The sequence below is a fragment of the Sus scrofa genome, chromosome 8 (genome assembly GCF_054392235.1).
Source record: "Sus scrofa isolate SSC_HxYL_T2T_F1_AM1 chromosome 8, Sscrofa_HxYL_maternal_Yorkshire_Landrace_v2.0, whole genome shotgun sequence".
In the NCBI taxonomy this organism is placed as follows: Eukaryota; Metazoa; Chordata; class Mammalia; order Artiodactyla; family Suidae; genus Sus; species Sus scrofa.
The window spans coordinates 16,872,318-16,894,135 of record NC_139390.1 but is presented as its reverse complement, the minus strand read 5'-3'; the positions used below and the strand labels follow the sequence as shown (position 1 = coordinate 16,894,135).

Sequence of the window (21,818 nt, the reverse complement as noted above, 5' to 3'; positions counted from 1 at the left end):
TGCGTTTTGTAGCAAAATGTACATCTAGAACACAAGTTGACACAAACCATCTTCAGGATCAGGGTTATCCAGGAAGGAAGAAAGGAGATTTAGGAAGGGCACAAAGGGGTTTCACCTGGGTCAATAGCATCACATTTCTTTTTTTAATGTAAAATATATGCTGCAAAATATTAACATTTGCTAAATCTGGGTCACAATTATGTGGATACTTGTATTTTTCTGTATGCTTGAAATACCTTTTTTAAGTGAAAGAGAAAGGAAGTGAAGCTTCATTTCCCCAAAGGAGCTGCTATGTATTCCCCCCTCTGATAATGAGATCCCTATTATTCAGTGGCTTTCCAATTTTTCTTTTTTTAGCAACAGAGTCTTCCTTTCAAATGAAAATTTGTATGGATTCCTAGTAGATACAACCAATGAAAGCTGAGGTGCCCTGGAGCCCTGATTTATCACCTTCTCTCATGCAACATGAGTCCCCAAAGATATCTCTGCAGAACCCAAGGCTCCACAGTACACAATCTGAACTCTATTGAAATAACAAATGGTGAGCCTCTTTTGACCAGGATGCCAAGAAGCTAAGCTCCAGTTTTCCAGCTTTCTGTCAACATTTATGGTCAGGACATTTGCATTCTCCCTTTCTCTCCTGGTTCTGGCTTACTAGGTGGTATTTCTTTTCATCAAGAACAAGAACCTGGATGTAACAAAATGGCCCATCTTCAATAATTGACAAAAATTAATACCTCTCAACAAGTTAAACTGGCATTTAACTGTCCTCCCTACCATTATTCTGAATAACAGAGATTTAACAGTGCTTGTGTTATTCAAAATATATTTTTAAAAATAGAAATACAAAAAGAAGATGATTTTTTTTAAAGAAGCAAATCTCACATAAAAGGAAAGCAACAAATGACTTAGACTGAATACAATTACACATATTTATAAGAGAATCTAGGATTAGGAATATCAAAAGTTAAAAAATAATTTAGATTTATTTGAGGGATGACACAATATTTACAAATATTGAATAATTATACTGTACACCTGAAATTAATGTTACATATCAATTATACCTCAAAAATTTAAGTTAAAGAATAAGAAACATCATACAATATTCCCTCAACTACTAACCAATATGATATGGTATTTCTGTGACTAACAACATATTGGTAGAAAAAGCTAGTGAAAATATTTTAACTTTAACTTTGTGAACATTCTTAAGTTTTAACATTTTATATTAACATAAATTAATTTGCTCTGCTAGGGAAATCTGATGCTATACTTAGGAGAATGTCACATTTCCTTAAAGAAGCCTACTCAATAAAACATTGCAATTGACAATTCTAATATACCAAAGTTCAAAATCATGCTTCCCAGAAGATTCAACATGGTCCTATAGGGTAAATATAGTTTGTCAAACATGAAACATGTTTACAATTGTCAAGAATGGCCATCAACAAAAAGTCTACAAACAATAAATGTTGAAGAGGGTGCAGAGAAAAGGGAACCCTCTTACACTGTTGGCGGGAATGTAAATTGGCACTACCACTATGGAAAATGGTATGGGGGTTCCTCAAAAAACTAAAAATACAACTACCATATGATTCAGTAATCCCACTCCTGGACATCTATCTGGAGAAAATCATAATTCAAAGAGATGCATGTGATCCAGTGTTCACTACAGCACTATTTACAATAGACAAGACATGGAAACAACCTAAATGTCCATCAATAGAGAAATGGATAAACATGTGGTACATATAATCAGTGGAATATTACTCAGCCATAAAAAAGAATGAAATCATGCCATCTACAGCAACATAGATGGATTTAGAGATTTTCACACTAAGTGAAGTTGGTCAGACAGTGAAAGACAAACATCATAAATACCACTTATATGTGGAATCTTAAAAAAAAAAAAAAGAATACAAATGAAATTATTTGCAAACGAGAAGCAGAGACACAGACTTCGAAAAACTTATGGTTACCAAAAGGATCAGGTGTAAGGGAGGGATGTACTGGGGATTTGGGATTGGTATATGCACACTGGGGTATATGGAATGATTGGCCAACAGGGATACACTGTATAACACAGAGAATTCTACCCAATATTCTGTGATAATCTATGTGGAAAAAGAATCTGAAAGAGAATGGCCATGTGTGTATATGTATATGACTGAATCACTTTGTTGTACAGCAGAAATTATTACGACCTTGTTAATTAATATCAATAAAACTTAAAAAAAAAAAAACAGACACAGGTTTTCTGTGGCTGGAGAAACAGTGATAGCCTTACCATTGAGTTGCTGGCTTTTTTTTCCTGGGCTGGGGGTCAAATCAGAGCTATGGCTACTGGCCTATGCCACAGCCACAGCAAAGCAGGATCTGAGCAAAGTCCGCAAACTACACCACAGCTCACGGCAATGATGGATCCCCGACCCACTGAGCAAGGCCAGAGATCGAACCTGCATCCTCATGGATACTAGTTGGATTTGTTTCTGCTGCACCACAATGAGAACTCCCAAGTTTCTGGCTTTTAATATATGTTTATACAATGAGAAAAAGAGTCACTTTGGGGTGAAATTACCCACAGTAGTAGTAACAGGCAACTTACCCTATGAATTGATCTGCAGTTACCTAGTGAGTTTAGTCTCAGACAACACAGGGTGAGCCTGCCTATTGCTGCTTTCTGGCTTTTTGCTCAGGCTCACCTAGCATCCACCCAGAGGTCACCAAGGAAAGCTCTATATTTTGACAGGAGCATCCTCCCCAATCCTGGCTTCACACCAGGGCCAAGAGTTGCCTGACCTTGCAAAGAAAATTTAACTCCTCACCTTTCCTTTCTCCCCATTTAAAGAAACAATTAGCCTCCTTCTACAGCTACCATTGTTCTCAGTAAGTCCTGGGGATGTCAGCTGAGATGTGAAAAACACTGCAGAAGAGAAGACTGTCAGTTGGAAGGGGGGGATACCAGGTCAAGACAGAGATTTAAGGGAAGGCAGCATGAGGCAGACAGAGGGGAGTGGATGAATACTATGTCCTATGGTCATCAATTAAGCCTCTAAAATCAATCTGCTTGCCTGAAAATCTCCCTTACTGAGATCACAAAGAAACAATAATACAGATAATTTTTTTAAAAAAAAAACTTTTATTTCTAACACAGGTCAGTGGTGAAGCCATCTTTTAAAGCAGTGTGTGATATCATGTGGGAGAAGCAACAAAGGGGGGGGGGATGTAGAAAATTCAAAGAACCACAAAAATGATTAAAAGCATGGTGATGTTTTCATGAGGAAGGTCATGTTACCTAAGAAATCCAGTGAAGATAAGTCTAAAACATGATTGAATGAGAGTAAGTGCTGATGAAACACCAAGATAGATTGATTACCAATGTCAGTTGAACTGTCCATCGCTGGAAACCCATAGGAGAAGAATAGACAACCCTCAGGGTTAGAAGATGCACCTGCACAAAATCAGACTGGATGACTAGTATTATGACCTTGTCATCAAAAAATGTGCAGAGGGCATTGTATAGATTCAGATTACTGTTTAAGAATATTTAAAGGTTAATTCTAGAGTTTCTTCCAGGCAATAAAGTCAACACATTGGCTCTGAGAATGGATATAAGATCAGTATCAAATGAACCCATACGGCAAATGTCCAGTTGATCCCTAGGGCAGCATTTGGATTCCAGCAATATACAATAAGCTCTTTATTAGTCAGGTCGTCAGGAAATGGAGTGCTCCAGCTAATCAAATATTTTCTGTTAATTGTTACCACATGCCGAAGGATTACAAATTTTTAAAGAAAGAGAATAAATTAAAATACACTTAACACTGAAACTAAACTGATTATAATTTAATCTTTCTCTAATTATTCAGAATGCATTTCAGGGTCATCAAGAGAAGCATAAATTGTCAGTGCTTGATGACTGTGCAGGAAGTCACAATTTTTCTAAAATCCTGGTTAATAGATGCTAGGTAACAAGGAATTCACTGCGTTCGTTATCATTTGGGGATTTACATGCCAGGCGTTTTGTTTGGATGTGAAGTGTATCATTAATCCTCACTAAAAATAAAATTTCACAGATGATGAACTGATATTCATAGAGTTAGAAGAACTCATCCAAGGTTATACAACAGGAAAGGGTGTCAGCTAGATTTTGAATATAGAACTTTAAGTAATATGCGCTTTCACTATATCAAACAAGCAAATCCTTGTTGTGTAAAAGTATCCAAAAAATTTGCTGCCTGGGAAGTCCTATTGTGGCTCAGCAGATTACTAACCTGACTAGTATCCACAAGGATGTGTGTTTGATCCCTGGCCTCACTGAGTGAGTTAAGGATCTGGCGTTGCCATGAGCTGTGGTGTAAGTTGCAGGTGCAGCTTAGATCCTGAGTGGCTGTGGCTGTGGCACAGGCCAGCAGCTGCCACTCCGATTTGAACCCTAGCCTGGGAACTTCCATATGCCACAGATGTGGCCCTAAAAAGCAAAAAAAAAAAAAAAAATCCTGCCTATCCGTATAAGAGTGAAGTACAGTCAGTGGGTCATATAGTTTGTTTTTCCAAACATGCTGAAGAATTTTTCTGAACCATTCTTGAGATTGCTACCATGTATTCATGAGGGCAGCATGTTTTGGCCCTGAAACATTTTTGCACGTTTTTTTTTTTTTTTTTTTTTTTTTTGATATAAGGCCAAAAGATTAAGAACACAGGGCAAACATCTTTGGAAAAATATTTTAAGAGACTAAATTAGCACAGCCTCATCCACATAAAAAAATGATTTACCAATAAGTATATATACTTCCTATACATTCATTTACTCATATTTTATGCAATTATCTAATTTTTATATTATCCCACTTATTTTTCACTATGAAATATATTTGACTTGACTATTACTCAAACAAAAATAGTCATTTGAAGCTACATAAGACTTTAGGCTGGGTGTACATCTATAAAAGAAGATGTGGTACATATATACAATGGAATACTACCCAGCCATAAAACAGAATGAAATAATGCCACCTGCAGCAAAATGGATACAACTGGAGATTATCACACTAAGTGAAGTAAGTGAGAAAGAGAAAGACTAATACCATATGACATCACTTAGATGTGGAATCTAAAATATGACACAAATGGACCTAACTATGAAACAGAAGCAAATTCAAGGACATAGAGAACAGATCTGTGGTTGCCAAGGAGGAAGGGGTTGGGAGAGGAACGGAGAGAGAGGTTGGAGTTAACGGATGTAAGCTATTATGTATAGAATAGATAAATAACAGGGTCCTAATGTATAGCACAGGGAACAATATTCAATGTTCTATGATAAACTATAAATGGAAAAGAATAGGTCAAAAAAGAATGTGCATATATGTATAAATGAAATGTTCTATGATAAACTATAAATGGAAAAGAATAGGTCAAAAAAGAATGTGCATATATGTATAAATGAATCACTTTGCTGTGCAGCAGAAATTGTAAATCAAATATACTTCTATTTTATGAATAAATAAATAAATGGAATTCCACTCTTTAGGGGAGAAAAAGTTGTTTTATTAACAAACTGATATATTCCTTCTCCTATCACCTACTTTTTAGTCCTAAATGCATTCACAATGTCACTGGAGACATTTATGGCTTCTTGTTCACCTGTATTCACAAAGACCAACTAAAATTTTTCAAGGTTCAAATGCATGTTCTTCCTCCATCCATAATGGTTTCATTTATCTCTAAAGCAGGCAGTGATTCCCATAATGGAATTTCACAAACAAGGGGGAAATATGGATGAATTTTAGAAGAGCACCGAATCATCTCAGGCCATGATACGGTTTCATTAGCTAATCTCATTCACACACAGGAGACTCTGCAGCTCTGAGATGACCCTCATCAAAGAAACTGGCCTTCCTCCCCTCCTCTGCAAGAGGCATTTCTAGATAAGCCTTAAGAATTACTTTCTATTCCAAAAGAAACTATTTTCATCTCTAGCATCATGCTGATACTTTCATTGTAATGAAGAAAATGTGACCTAAACAGTAACTTGGGTTAAAAGGAGCCCTGATTGGAGTAAACGCTCTGCTCAAAAGTTCAGACTAGAAAAGTAGACTTCCCACATATGCAGTCCCTACACAGAATTACGGTCGGGAGGTAATTCTGAAATGCTATCCCTCCTTCTAATTCAGGATCTTGCCCAGAGACAAAAGTTTCCTGCTCAAGTTAAATTTAAGGAAAGTTAAAATTACTGCACTGCCTAACTGAATTAAATTATGCATTTATGGCGAAGCTTGAAAATCATACTTAACTGTCTTAAAACTTGATAGATTAGGTGGTGCTGGCCAGGATCGTGTTTTGAAAGGTGATTTCACTGCTTGTGATTGTAACGGCCATGGAGTTGTTCAGTTGGGAATTTTACTCTAATGCTTTGAACTGATTTGTTCATTCAATTTCCTCTCTGAGATTTTATACCCTCCACAGTAACTTTGTTAAACTTGAATCTGAGGTGACCCTTCTGATTCTGAACTGCAGGGGAAAACTTTCTCAGGGGAAGAAAAGTGAGGTTCATTTTCAACATGAATGACTAAAAGAGGAAACACCCAGATTGAAGGTCAAGAAAATGTTACCTGGAAACTGAATCAATATCAATAGAAAGAGTTCACTGAAGAGCAAGGTCTAATTTTATGGCCAGATAAAAAGTGTTCACATTGCAAATTAAGCAGCTGGATAAGAAGAATGGAGAAAAAATTTTAAAGACTATTAATTATAATTCCTTAACCTTAATTTTATAGCCTAAGGAGTTATCAAGAGTTCTAATAAAATATGATCCTTGACAAACCTGTCTAGAAAGAATATTTAAAGGGTCACATAATTCTTAAACTGGAAGGATCCCAAAAGAATAGCAAGTTCAACTTTTTTGTTTTGTTTTGTTTTATTAAATTTTTATTAGAGTTGATTTACAGTGTTGTGCCATTTTCTGATGTACAGCAAAGTGACCCAGTGTGTATATATACACACACACACACCTTCCCTTTCTTATATTATCTTCCATCATGGTCTATCCCAAGAGACTGGATATAGCTCCCTGTGCTATACAGTAGGACCTCATTGCTTATCCATTCTAAATACAGTTCAACTTTTCCTCTTTTTTTTTTTTTTTTTTGGCCACACCCACAGCATGCAAAAGTTGTAAGGTCAGGGATCAAACCTGCACCACAGCTGCGATCCAAGCCACAGCTGTAGCAATGCCAGATCCTTAACCCATTGCACCACCAGAGAACTCCCAATCCATTTATTTTTCAAATGAAGAAACTGAGGCACAGAAAGATTAAGTGCATTTACAGAAAAAAGATTTAAAAACTTCAGCTTCAATAGACTTCAGTTATTGTTACAGCAAACCTAAGTTTAATATCAAAAGGGTATTATTAGCACCCATGCATAATGCCAATGTATGAAAATTGTTCTCATAATGGTAAAAGCAATCTACCATTTCTTTACAATTTAAAGCAAAAATGGTATATTAATCTAATATTTCATTGAAATTCTCTGGAGTAATTCAGTTTTTCTGCTAATCTACTCAATCTCCTACCCACTCATTAAATATTTGCTGAGCACTTACTTACTGAATGCTAAATATATAGCTCAAAAATCCAAAATGGTATTCTGGTCAGAATTTTGTCTGTAAAAAAAATGGTGAATAAAATCTTACTACACACCGTTCCTGCCTATGAATGCTTATACCTTTCAATAACTTCTATTTTGTCATAAAATGGTTTTCTCCCTTTCAAGGATTAAAATGGGCATTGTCTTCAAGAATCAAAGTGTTTTTCAAGTTCCATCTTTTCAATTGTCTTATTCAACAAGTATTTAAGTGTGACAGGGCTGCAGTTATGCAAGGATCCCATGGATCAGTTACAGCATCAGTGTTTAATGTTTTCATTTGTAATATTGTTTCTTTTTTTTTTTCTTTTTTTTGTCTTTTTGCTATTTCTTTGGGCCGCTCCTGCTGCATATGGAGGTTCCCAGGCTAGGGGTCGAATCGGACCTGTAGCCCCCAGCCCATGCCAGAGCCACAGCAACGCAGGATCCAAGCCACGTCTGCAACCTACACCACAGCTCACGGCAACGCCGGATCATTAACCCACTGAGCGAGGGCAGGGACCGAACCCGCAACCTCATGGTTCCTAGTCGGATTCTTTAACCACTGCACCACAACAGGAACTCCTATTGTCTCTTATATAAAGTGTCATACTCACTATTGAAAAAAATATATAGAATGTAGTTAACCATTAATTTAGCCAATTAGAAAGCTGGCAGAAACAACATGTATGTCACTATGGAATTTGCCCAGCGTTGAGTAATGTCAAAGGTGTAAATAGGTAAGATAAGGCCACAGAGATGAAGACCATAGAGCTTGTGAGTTTAACACGGCTTAACACGGCTTAAGGTCTAATTATCCATGCTGCAAATTCAGAGACTCATTTTTTTAGAGCACACAGAGCTAATCCCCACCGATGAACTCCTAAGACTCATTTATAAGATATAATGTCAGTGTAATGATTTATAGTGGGGAATATCCTTTTCCAAGCTTTGGAAAACTCCAAAAGTTTCTTATGTTCCCTGAGTAGGAATGGCTAATCCCTAGCCATCCACTTCTCTTTCTTCTCTCCAAAAACCCACTACTTTCCAAAAGAATCCTTAAAACAGTCATACGGAGAACCTCCGCCAATCATACAGAGATAAATTCTACTAGCCTCGTTCCAAAGCAAATTCTTAGATAACTTATGGGTCAGGTAGTAATCAGCTTATTTTGGAGATTAGGAAATAAGAGTTAACGTAGGCAGACACTTGAGGACCACTTCACCTGGGCCCTGGGGAAAATCTGAGAAGTTCACCTTCTCTCAATTCCAATAGCTCTCTCAACACCTGAATATTCCAGCCTTGCTCTCTCCTGGAACAGGTTAAAAAAAAAAAGTCATTATCTCTTCAAACTCCTGTTTCCATTTCCTTTGTATATATACCTCAAAGTGGATTTGCTGAATCATATGGTAGTTCTATTTTTGAAGAACCAACATACTGTTTTCTATGGCAGATGAATCAATTTACATTATTACCAACAGTGTACAAGGGTTCTGTCATCCCTACAGCCTCCCCAATACTTATCCCTTGTCTTCTTGGTGATAGCCAAGAGATGTACAAATTCCTATGTTCACTGAAACATTATTCATAATACCATGACATGGAAAGGATCTAAGCATCTATCAACAAATGATCGACAGATGAATGAATAATAATAAAGTTGTGGCACACACACACACAGTGGACTATGCCATGAAAAGAAGAAAAGGAAATCCTGCTATTTGCATCGACATGGCTGGGACTTGAGGTCATTGTGCTAAGTGAAATGCCAGACAAAGACAAATCACTTACATGTGGAATCTAAAAAAGCCAAATTTGTAAAAACAGAGAATGATGGTTACTAGATGCTGGGGTGGGAGAGATGTTTTTTAAGGGCACAAACTGTGAACATTTAAATAGATATGTAAGGGGAGTTCCCGTCGTGGCGCAGTGGTTAACGAATCCGACTAGGAACCATGAGGTTGCGGGTTCGATCTCTGCCCTTGCTCAGTGGGTTAACGATCCGGCGTTGCCGTGAGCTGTGGTGTAGGTCGCAGACACGGCTCAGATCCTGCGTTGCTGTGGCTCTGGCGTAGGCCGGTGGCTACAGCTCCGATTCAACCCCTAGCCTGGGAACCTCCATATGCCGCGGGAGCGGCCCAAGAAATAGCAACAATAACAACAACAACAACAACAAAAAAGACAAAAGACAAAAAAATAAAAAAAAAAAATAAAAAAAAATTTAAAAAAACAAAAAAAAAAAAAAAAAAAAAAAAAAAATAAAATAAATAGATATGTAAGTTCTGGAGAGCTAATGCACAGTATAGCAATTAGTAAACAATACCATATTATAAACTTCAAAGTTGCTATGATACTAGATTTTAATTGTTCCTACCACCAAAAAAAAAAAAAGGCAATGATAATTCTGAACATAATAGACGTATTAGCTAACACTAAGGTGGTAATCATAATATATAAATATATCAAATGAACTTGTTGCCCACCTTAAACTTACAGTGTTTTATCTCAATTTCATTTAAAAAATCATTATCAAGTCATTCTTTTTCTCCATTTCTTTGAGATTCTATTGATTCTGCTATTTATATTAGAAAAATTGATTTTCTTCTATTTGGCAGTTCAATTATTTTACAGGTATCTTTTACAGTTATAAAAATACAACTGCACTTCTGTTTGCTGCTACATAACAAAAAACTACTGGACAGATTGTCATAAGAATGGAGGGTGAGTTTGGGATGCTCTAAATAAATGTTTCTAAAAGCTGTATAGTAGCCTTAAAATTCACTGGGCCTGGGGTGGTAAGGGACCTTAAGTAATTATCCCCTCAAAGCAGTTGGAACTGCATTAAGAAGATGCTCAAGAGAATGTCCATCTGCAGGGGCAGATGTATTAGAAAGCTATGGGAACAGAAGATAAAGAATGATTCCTAATCAGGAATCACAAAGGCAGAGTCTCTGATGGCTGATTAAGCTGCTTCTCACATGGGTAACTCTATGAAACCTATTCCCATGAAGTAGATGCAGCAGGTTCTATGTTTCTAAGAGAGTGCCTGCTAAATGGTGTATGTTCGTGATCATATCATGTTCCTGAGCATCACCTGGATAAGCCAGATCAAGTACCTCAACAACAGTGTGTGTGTGTTTGAGAGAGAGATTCTGAGCTTTACCAAGCACCATGCCAGTCATCTAGTTACAGAACACATTCTCTAAAACCCCTAAACATACCCCACCATCATCGCCCTTCAGAAACATGGGAAAAGAAGAACCACAGTATAGAATCTGAGAGATGTAGGTGTCAGTCATGATCTGGATGCTGAGCACCAATCCCTTCTCTTTGCAGTGGAGAATACTAAGGTCCAGATTCTATACTTTGGCCACAATGGTGAATGTTCTGAAAGGTATAAAGTAACTTTATCAAAGGAGGAAAAGAGTACCTACCATTTTACAGAGTTCGGGGCATATGAATACATAAATTATCTATAAATTATCTTATTTCATTTTCACAACTGACTGTGGGTTAGGCAATATGGCCATTAGCATCCATCCCATTTAACAGGTGAGGAACTTGACATTCTGAGAGCCTGATGAGAATTTACCCGAAGGCACATCCCTAGCGCACAGGACAGAATCTTCACTCTCCAGAACCTGCACACTTTCTACCCTGCCATGGTTCATATAGGGGATGGAAGACAAAGGTAAGGATGCCACGGAACACAAGTAGGGGAGGAGCCACAGGGGTGGTCACCTGGCATATTTCTGTTTAAGGTTGACTATGTAATCTCTGGCTAAGTTTATGCATGGTCTGAGCATGTAAGTTGGTGGGAAACAAATATACTGGAAATTGTTTTTTTCATGACGTCTCAAATTCCACAAGTCCATACACCAGCACACACTAACAATTCTTGTGCACAGCCTTCGAATCTCATTCTTCCTTCTCTATTATGACCTTGACTCCTCTTTGCTAGCTGCCATCCAGTCCAACGAGGACCAACAGTCCCAAGTGAATCAAACATCCCACATACACCTACCCAAGGCTGTGAGCTCTCCATGAGCTATGAGATGAATGGCTCCTTGGGGCTAAGGTGACAAAGGTTTACTTTGAGAAGCAATAGAACAATAGGCATAGAGTGGGCCTCTATATTCAGATAACTGAGTCTCTATTCTGCAATTGCAATGGATTTTTAATTGGTTCATTTTTCCAAAAGGTCAGTGTGTCAACCTTTGAGATCTTTCCTTAATTCTTAGGATTTTCTAAATGCACATTTAGAAAAACACAGGTGCTTAACACATTTTGTCCAGTTAAATGGGCCTCTGTAATCTGAAATTGACATAGGCAGGTGGCTGCCAGGTCTGCACCACTTTGGGAAATGGATGTATTTCTCCTTTCCCGGCCCTCCCTGGGAAGGGGAAGCGGAGAAGGGAGGGAGAATGCTGACAGTCAACAGCAGGGTGATTCTGCGCTCAGCATCCTGTCTTGGTGGTATACCCAAGAGCTGCAAGATTTATAACCTTCTTGTTACAATGCATCAGCTTCAACACTTTCAGTGAAGTCTTCAATAACTTCGATGACATCTTGCTGAGGGGTTTTGTCATTAAAAGCCTAAAGCTGGTCATTAACAAACCTTCTCTGCAATCATCTACCGCTGTGCTAACTCAGGCATGGATCTGACTGGAAAGTTGGGCTGGCTCAGAAACTTTCCAGAAGGCTGCTTTTTTTTTTTTTTTTTTTTCTTGTGTAGGGTATATTTCTTTAGGGAAAGAAAACACAATTCCCAGTCATTTCATCATTTATTTCTCATTATCTATTGATGAACTCTTCTCTGATAGACATAACCAAATTCAACAAACATATGTAGAAAGCTACTATATGATGGAAATGGGGCTCGAGGCTGAAAATATAATTATTAAAAAGACAGATCTGACTCTCAGATGGTTCAGAGATTCCACACCCCCCCTTCAAATTAATCATCATTTAGGGACTCTTTCATAATGTGCCAGACTCTGTATTTAGGCTTTATAAGCATTATTTTGTTCATTTTTCACCGTGTTTTAGAAGGCAGATATTCTTATTATCTCCATTTTTAAAGAGTAGATGGATGAAGTATTGTTTGTTCAAGACTTTCCCCCAAATTATTGAACTTATAAGTGGAAGAACCAAGTTTCAAATCCATGTCTTGTGTGACTTCAAGCTTGTCAATATACTCAAAATAATAGGATTGGACCAGGAAGAAGGCAAAGTCCGTGCCATTCCAAGTTGAGGAAAAATAATGAGCCAAGTGAAGGGTACAGACACATTGGGTGGGCACAGGATGAACCCAGGTGGAATCCCCTCCCAGGAGTTTATGTCATGGGCCAGGTGTCACCAACTGGGAATAACCTTCCCTGGTTTCACAGTCTTGCTCACCTTCTCAACAACATTCGAATTATTGACATATCCATGTGTGTGTGCTTACCTATGAACTTCAATTTGCCTGCTGGATTTGGAGCAGCGAGGACTGGCATAAATGTTATGAATATAATAAAGATTCATATCAGGTGAGAAAAGCCTCAGTCTTTGTAGATCGCTGCTTCCCGAACTTTTACCAAAATTCTTGTGGCAGAATAATTCCAGCCACACAGTGATTTGACAGTTGTTTCTCCTGCTAAGGATTTGATTTTTTTTCACCTAATGTTCCGGTGGAAATAATGAATGGAGGAGGTCCTGACTGCTTTGTCCTCCACCAGATTCAACTGTAAATAGCCAGTGGGTCAATGTTTCAACATTAATTCAGAGGTTTCCCAAAAAGAATGATGGAGAAAACTGCAGACATGAGAGAATGTTTGTTAAGTATAACCTAGAGACTTGGGGTGGAGAAGGGAGATTAAAAAAAAAAAAAAAAAAAAAAAAAAAAACAGTTTTGGGATGCTCTTTTTTTAATAACAAGGAAAATAACTTGAGATGATAAATACATTCTTAAGAGTGCACATTTTGGAATCACAATAAGTATTACCATGGGTTGAGGTCCTACTGTGTGGCAGGCAATTACTTGGCGTTTTTAACACAGTAGCTTATGAAATGGAATCCTTAAAACAACTCTGCCAGGGGAAATGTTATCCCATTTTTATAGATGAACAGAGGGTTTGGGAAGTGGAACAATTTGCCCCTTATTGAATAACTGGAGCTGGAATGCAAGCCTAGTTATATGTTATTTCACATTTTTGTGTCTCTTCTGTGTTGCTTTTCTCTTATCTGTATCTACATTAATTAAAACACAACCTATTTAAAGGCATTTAAATAATGCAATGATTAAAAAGGCATTAGCTGATTCCTCTTTTTTTTTTTCTTTAAATGACATTTTTCCTCTTTTTTTCTCTTTCCCAAAAGGAAACAGAAACATTAGCTTTCTTTTTACTGCTCAGTTAATTGCTGTGGGATTTTTACCTGAAGAGATTAGTAAGACCTCCAGGCAGACGCCATTGATCCAACTATAGTGTCATTATGTGCCTGTCCTTATGCGGATGCTGGAGGGAGGGCTTTGTTCATGGAAATCACAAAGACATCATCCATCTGACTCCCTGGGTTCTGGCGGGCTCTCACCTGCAGAGCTTCCCACCAATGTCTTCCTTGGCCTGTTATTATTTTTAATTGCTCACAGGGTGTTTATTACTAGTAAAGTTTTCGCCCATCAAGATCATCAGAGCTACCTCAGAGGAGTCTCAGAAAATTGATTAGTAACTTCAGCTCCATTCCTCTGATACGAGGCATGATAGGGCATTGTATGAGCTTTGCCCAAGCTCATCGGACCTGCAGGCTCCTACACAGGCAGCAGGAAGCACTTTCAAAGAATCTATGCAAGCCCAGAGCACCAAAAGTTAAGGGAAGCGTTCTATAAGACTGGTGGGACAAGCAAGTACCCTGAGTCAGAAAGCCCTGGACTCATAGATCTTATTAAACACCAAAATAATAGTAGTAGTGGTAATAATACACACATTTTAGCTTCTTCCAATAAATATTATTTGGAAAGATTTTGATCTTGAGCAAATGACTCAGTCTCTTCAAAACTCAGTTTTCTCATCTGTAAAATAGGTGCAATGATCTCATCTCACTGTTTTGAAAATAAAATGATGGTAGCAATGAAGACCCTTGTGTTCCAAGTGATAGAAACAATTAGAATCAAGTGAAACCAAAAGAGTACTTAATGGTAATTAAAAGTAATGTCTCTCACTTGCAATAGAACATGACAAGATAATATGAGAAAAAGAATGGGTGTGAATATATATATATATATATATATATATATATATATACGCACACACACACACACACACGACTGGGTCACTGGGTTAGAAATGGACAGAACCTTGTAAATCAACTACACTTGAATTTAAAAATTTTAATTAAAAAAATAAAAGTAATGTCTCGAGAACATGAATGCAGCTGAGTCTGAAGGAAAACTGGAATTAGAGGGGCAAGTGCCATCCTGAAGCTCTTCCTATTTCTTGTTTTCATTTCTCTTGATGCACCTGCAGTTTCTGCCTCTTCAGTACTCACTTGAGCTTCACATGGCAAGACACAGCCACCAATGACCCACAAAGTCACATCCCCTTGCCAAGCCAGGCTACAAGACAGACACTAAATGCTCCAAGTTCTAAATCTCAGAGAAGAACTGGGATTGGCTCAGCTCATGTCATTAGCTTACAGCTAGCCCAATTAATTATCTGTTGACAAAGAGCACTATTTTATACTACTTACAGGGCTGTCCCTATGGTAAGCCTAAGAACAGGAGGAGATGGGTATTTCACAGGAAAAAAAAGGGATTAGTTACTAGATTTTCTAGCTTCCTAATTTTGAGTTTCACCACAGATGAACTAATTGGTGTCCACTATAATAATATATGAAATGTAACTATCGCCAAACCCAGTCCAGAATAGACAGATTTAATATGGAGTTTTCTATCAATGTGTAGACTTCTGCACGTTTTGAATGGCTACATTTTTAAAAGCAAAATACATACAATACCATATGTCAACTATACTAAATATAAATCATCTAATGTTAAGAATCAGGAGAGAATGTAGATGCTATGAAGAGTTAATGGTTTAAACGCATCATACCATTTACATCAATTCAAAAGGACAAGAGAAATTCAACACGTTCAGAAACAAGATTTTGTTCCTAATTCTATTCTTCTGTCCTGTCATTCAGAAATCCGAATCGTCTCACATTTTCCATTCTTGTCTTCATGTGCTTTTCTACAAGTTTTTAGTATTAAAGATCTAAGGGACTGTATAAAGTACTTGAAACAATTTCTGAGAGCAAGGAAATGGCCTTATATGTTAGCACTACACAGAGCAGCAAGCTGGGAATGAAGAAAGCCAATTTCTATTTTACTCTCTTTTCCCTAAAATACACAGACCAATTTTGGACAAGCCATTTGTGGTCCCTCTGCAATCCACAAATCTAATGGTGGGAACCAGCCCTCTTGTCTCTTAGGGTGAAGCTGCGAACATCAGCATATTCACTATGAATAGAGTCATTTACAGGGAACAGTGGGGAGGAATCCCAGAAAACTAGATATTTCCCTTTCTTATCAGAAGAGGAATTCCCACACAGAAGAGGGATCTGGTGTGTGTAGAACACAAAAGAATGACTGAGTGTGGATCAGATTGTAGGAATCCAATTGCCCTCCGCCAATAAACTCCAGGCCTGAGTGAGGGATTGAGTCAGTATATTTTAGGTTTGGGAAAGAAACCACTTTGTGTCACTTTCTGGAATTCCTTCTGGCGAATTCCAGTATATTACTGATTTATTTTGGAAAGAATCATTCCAGGACCTCTCAGATAGATTGTTGAGAAATAACTGCGCCCATCATCGCAAAAAAAGGTGTGTGTGTGGGGGGGGTTGAAAGTCTCATTTTCCATTGGATTTGGTTACAATGAAATGACTCCTTTATAAGGAGGAGAAATTAAATTTGCGAAGCAGCATCGTTCCAAGTGGTAGCGAAAAGGGAAAAATTAACCGAGGTAGAAATGGGTGTTACCAGTTAAAACTTATGCCTTTACATTTGTTTTCAAATATGAAAAAAATTCCGTGGGGAAAAAAGGAGTTACCAGAATAATAATATTGCCTTGAAACGAAATTCACAGATTCTGTATCATAAATAAATTAATTAACAAACAAACAACTGTTTCTGCCACTTGGTTACAGTTTAAACGAAATAGGCATTGATTGAAGATACATACTACTTTATATTTTATTGCACAAATGCTTAATTTTGGTCCCTTAAGAATTCTGTCAATTCGTTTTCTTGGTATTTAAGATGTTAAAAAGTGCAAATAAGCATGCTCACATGCTCTAGTTGGTCAGTGATGATCTTTTTGTAAGAAGCAGTGCTCTCTTCCAGCAGCCACCACTCCTATTCACTTTCCCCTTCACCCAGGAGTCACAAAATGCTGAAGACCGTCAATGTTTACTTGATTAAATTTCAAGAGGTTGAAGCTAGGCCAAAATCCTCATCTCCCTCTTTTCTAACTACTTTTTCTCCTCTGTCTCTTAATTACATGGCTTTACACTGATTTACATGAATGCCGGCTTTCAAAATCATTGGTCTTTGCTGAATGCAGATAGGCACATGGGAAAATTATATTAAGTTTGCTCAATTGATCTTTCATCATTTCAAATGGTACCTTTGAACAGCTCCTGAAATGTCTGTCTGAAATACTCCCAGCGCTGAGTGTCATCAAAAGATGCGGGGTCACCCTGGGGAAACCCATTCTCGGTGATGTAAATTACAGGGTTATTATATGTATCCTGGAAAAAAGAAAGCAGAAGTTTTATTCCAAACAGATGTTTAAAAAAAAAAGCTCATAAAATAAGGTGCATTACCCTCTATCTTCTCTAGGCTACAACCCCCAAACTAGTTTTCATCAAATTGCATTGACCCTATTAACTTAATTTTCCACGCACTGACCTTTTATAACTAACAATGGAAAAGAAAAACTGTGCAAATATCCATGAAGACAGTCAAATGACTCTTGTTATAATGAGAAGACAGAAATATCTTCCTTCCATCAGCATCTGCTGATTGTCACTGCTCCTTAACCCTTTGGTCCCCTCCCCACAGCAGGGATCCTATAAACTGATAACTTAAAATATTATGCCAACCAGCATAATAGAAACCCAAAAAGAATCCAGCTATTGTGACCCTTATTATGGCTTTTAGAAGCCCCAGTTGTGACCCCAGCTTGAAAAATATGTCCGAGCTGCTACTCTAGCCACAACTAAAGAGTGAATTCCAACTTTATAATCATGGTTTTGAAGCTTTTTGTCAGCTAGTTACTCTTCATTAACTTAAATCCTAGTCTTCTCTTCTGAGGACAACAAATGCAAATACTACTGCCTAAACCATTCTATTTTTCAGGTTCTTATACACATAGACATATGCCTACCTTCCCATGTTTGGGTACTCATAGAAGCAAACAAACTGGGCATCTACCTTAATGTATTTCAGTAGTTTACGTATTCCCCATGGTACCACGTAGACCCACTTCAAACTTATCCAGGATGGGTCTGGAAAAACCTCAACCTCCGCATCTTGGAGAAAGCCCAGTTCTCCTTTCTCGTTCTCCTGGTACTTGACTAGACGAGTCGTGTAATATTGCACAGCAAAGAAATCAGCTGTGCCTTTGATCATTCTCTTCTCTTCTTCTGTAAATTCTGGAAGCCTTGACGATGGATAGCCTTGCTTTTTACTCATGAGGGCAATCTGGGACTTGACGACTTCTGGATAATCACCATCAATAAATATAGGCTTAGCAAAGAAATCCAACTGGAAGGCCATGGCTCTTTTCGCTGCTTCCTGGTCAGACACTGAATTGGGATCTGCTGGTTCCACCCAGCCAGCAAAAATTGCTAGAGACACCTTCCCCTTCTGCTCTTTTCGGAATAAGGAATCATAGCTGTGCCATGATCTGGCGTGAGCTTTAATCAAGTTATGAGCTGCCTGATAACCTTTAGTTCCAGGGTGAGGCACACCAGGAGGAAATATACCAAACTCATATGCCAGCAGGGAGAAAATATTAGGCTCATTGATAGTGATCCACTGCTTGACTCGATCCCCAAACGTACTGAAACAAAACCGGGCATAGTTGTCAAAAGATTCAATGATAGTCTCTGACAACCACCCTCCTTGGTCTTCTAAGGCCTGAGGCAAATCAAAGTGGAAGAGGGTCACGATGGGTATGACCCTGTTTTTTAACAAGTCGTCAATGATCTTGTTGTAATAGTCAATTCCTAGGAGAGAAATAAAAGAAGTATGAGAATAAAAGTTACTTTTAGTATGTCGACAGTAAATAAGAATCGGGAGAGGATCAGGAATAATCAGTTTTTAAATAGCTTTAATCCAAAGTAAGATTTATTACTCCCTACCTATGATATTAAAGGCTGGGAGGAAACATGAGGAAGTCCAAGAAAGGACAGCTGATCAGAAAGGGGAATGGGAGGGGGGGTGACATGATTGTGCAGGAGGTATATCCAGAAAGGGATGCATTTGGGCAAGCACCTAACTTTGTGTCACTGACACTCTTATTGAAAATATCACACATGCTTCTTGGTGTTTGATTCATCTCTCAGCTCCACTAGAATACAAGCTCCCATGATAGCAGGAGCCTTGTCTCTCTAATTTACCTCTGGATCCCCCAAATCCTGGAACAATACCAGAAATTTAGTAGAGACGCAATAACCAGTTGTTCCACGAACAAATGGATTTCGACAATATTAAATATAAAGTAAAGAAACTGAATTCAATGACCGCCGCAGTGCTGCTCCAAACCCATCAATCTCTGAAGTCCAGGAAAAGAGACTCACTGAGCATGGACCAGAGCTCATCATTGGTCCCAGGGTGTGGGTTCCAAGGGCAGGGATATAGGGGCCTGGTCCAGCAAGAAACACTCAGGGAATCTCATCTAAAATTCTGGACCCCCCTATATTAATTCAATCATTAATTTATTCATTCCTCAAATACAGATTTACAGAGAAACTACTGTATGCTGGACTTATGATCATAAGATAAGAACCATCCTTGTCCTAAGAAAACAAATTTTAGTAGCGACAAAAAAGTTCATAAGCAATTATAATACAGTATTATTTTTAAAGATAAATTACAGAATGCTATTTAAACCATATATTAAAGAGTCCAAATCCTAAAGGCGTTTGAAAATCCATTTTGAAAGTAATGTACTAAAATGGTTTCAAAAATCAACTGCTGTGATAGACTACCTAAGTTCTACCCCTTTACCCACTAATTCAGTGATCTCAGGTTATTTACTCTACGTTTCTGAATTATCTTTGCATGTCTGTAAGATGTGGACAACAATAGAAATCTATTTCAATAACTGTTGTGAGAGTTTAATGAGTTGATAGAGTGAATATACTTAGAACAGTTCTTGGCATCGTTAGCTATCATTCTAATAACAATTATTATGGTTCTCGTTGGCATGAGTGACATCTAAGTGGATACTCTAAAGATGGATATTAATGACACACATAAGGCAAGGAGGAGTGATCTAGGAAGAGAAAAAAGGGAAACAAATGTGCAAAAGATCAATGGAGGAACAAAAATAAACTAAGGGCCCCCAAATGTGACCCTTCTATTTATTCCAAGCTTGCTGTAGCAATGAGTCAGCCATGGTTACTTGCAATAGTAGGTACTTAAATGCTGTCAGGGAAGAGGGAAAGATTTGTAATAAAACAAAAAAAAAAAATGGAGGGAGGATTCGGCTACCTTCTGATTTAAGGAAGTTGGCACAGGGAGGTTGGGGTGACCTAACTAAAACCAGGGTATCCTTTGCAATGGGTTTGGCTTTTTCTTGTTGACCCTGAGTTCAAATTGGCGGGTAGAGAAGTGGAAAAACAGAGAAGCTGGCAGTTGTTGGCTATGTTCTGACTATTCTGGGCTGACTGGACTGCTGCAGAGGTTGTGGTTTGGCTTCCTGGATTTCCCATGTGGGTCAGAGTTTTGTTGTCATTTATGGCATGGACATTGTTTTGTTTGAACATTCATTCTCTTAGAAGAATATGGCTCTTTCCGGGAACTGCAAATTCACAATAAGGAAAGTGTATAGCTCAGCAAAAGAGAAATAAGAACAGAGAGATATAAGCAGGGTAAGCAGAAGCCAAATTATCCAAGGTCATGTGGTGTCTGCCTAGCTGCCCATAAGAGAGGGTTATTTTAACAACAGCTCATTTAATTTGCAAACATGAACATAGCATGAAGCACACATAGCACCTCCACATTTGGAAGACCCGTTTTGATGCCACTACTGACTGATGAACATAATAAGCTACCCGCTGACCCCATCTCTGCTCCACAAAATGCCCATGCCATAATCCATGGAACATAAATAGGTCACCTTACAGATGTGATTCAGGTTAAAGATCCTGAGATGGGACGATTTCTCTAGATGGTTCAGGTGGGCCCAATCTAGGCACCTGAGCCTTTACAAGTGAAAGAGGATGGCAGAAGAGTGGGTCAAAAAATGCAACAACAAAATAAGACACAATAAATGGCAGCATGAAAGGGACTCCACCTATCAACGCTGGCTTGGAAGATGGAAGAAGAGAGCCACAAGCCAAGGAATGCAGGTGGCCTCTAGAAGCTGAAACGGTCCTCAGCTGACAGTCATCAAAGAAATGCAGACTTCAGTTCTATGACCACAAGAAACTGAATCCTGCCAACAATCTGAATGAGCCAAGACTCAGCTAAGACTCTCTTAGATCTGTGAAAAAGAAAACAGCCCTGTAACCACTGTGATATAATTCTAGAGAGACCTGGGTCAGATTTCTGATCTACATAACTCTAAGATAATCAATTTGTGTTGTTTTAAGCAAGTAAGTGTGTGATGATTTGTTGCAGCAGCAATGGAAAACTAATACACTCACCAATGTATTAGTGAAATGCCAACGCTTTCCTTTTCTCCCTCAATAAAAGAGGGTTCCCCATCCCTCTGTAAGCCCACACTCCCTTATTTGTAAAGAGAAATATCCAAAGATGGTATGAAAGGATCATCTTGGTATCGGTACGTATTAAGGTTTTCACAGCCAACACCTTACATTGACTTTGAATATAAAAATAATAACAGCTCTTCTTTTTCACATTCATACTATATGTACATGATATCACACACTTTGTTTCATCTGCACTAAACCCAAGAGGGAGG

At 38.1% G+C, this 21,818-nt stretch overlaps 1 protein-coding gene across 1 annotated transcript in view; it reads right to left on the bottom strand.

Moving 5' to 3' along the window:
• Positions 1 to 21,818, bottom strand: part of GBA3 (glucosylceramidase beta 3) — a 115,981-nt gene that overhangs the window by 48,265 nt on the left and 45,898 nt on the right. The window contains exons 3-4 of the mRNA XM_021101070.2: positions 18,098 to 18,894; positions 17,289 to 17,412 (exon numbers count right to left, since the gene is read on the bottom strand). Of these exons, the coding sequence (XP_020956729.1) occupies positions 17,289 to 17,412; positions 18,098 to 18,894 (921 nt within the window). The remainder of the gene's footprint in view (positions 1 to 17,288; positions 17,413 to 18,097; positions 18,895 to 21,818) is intronic.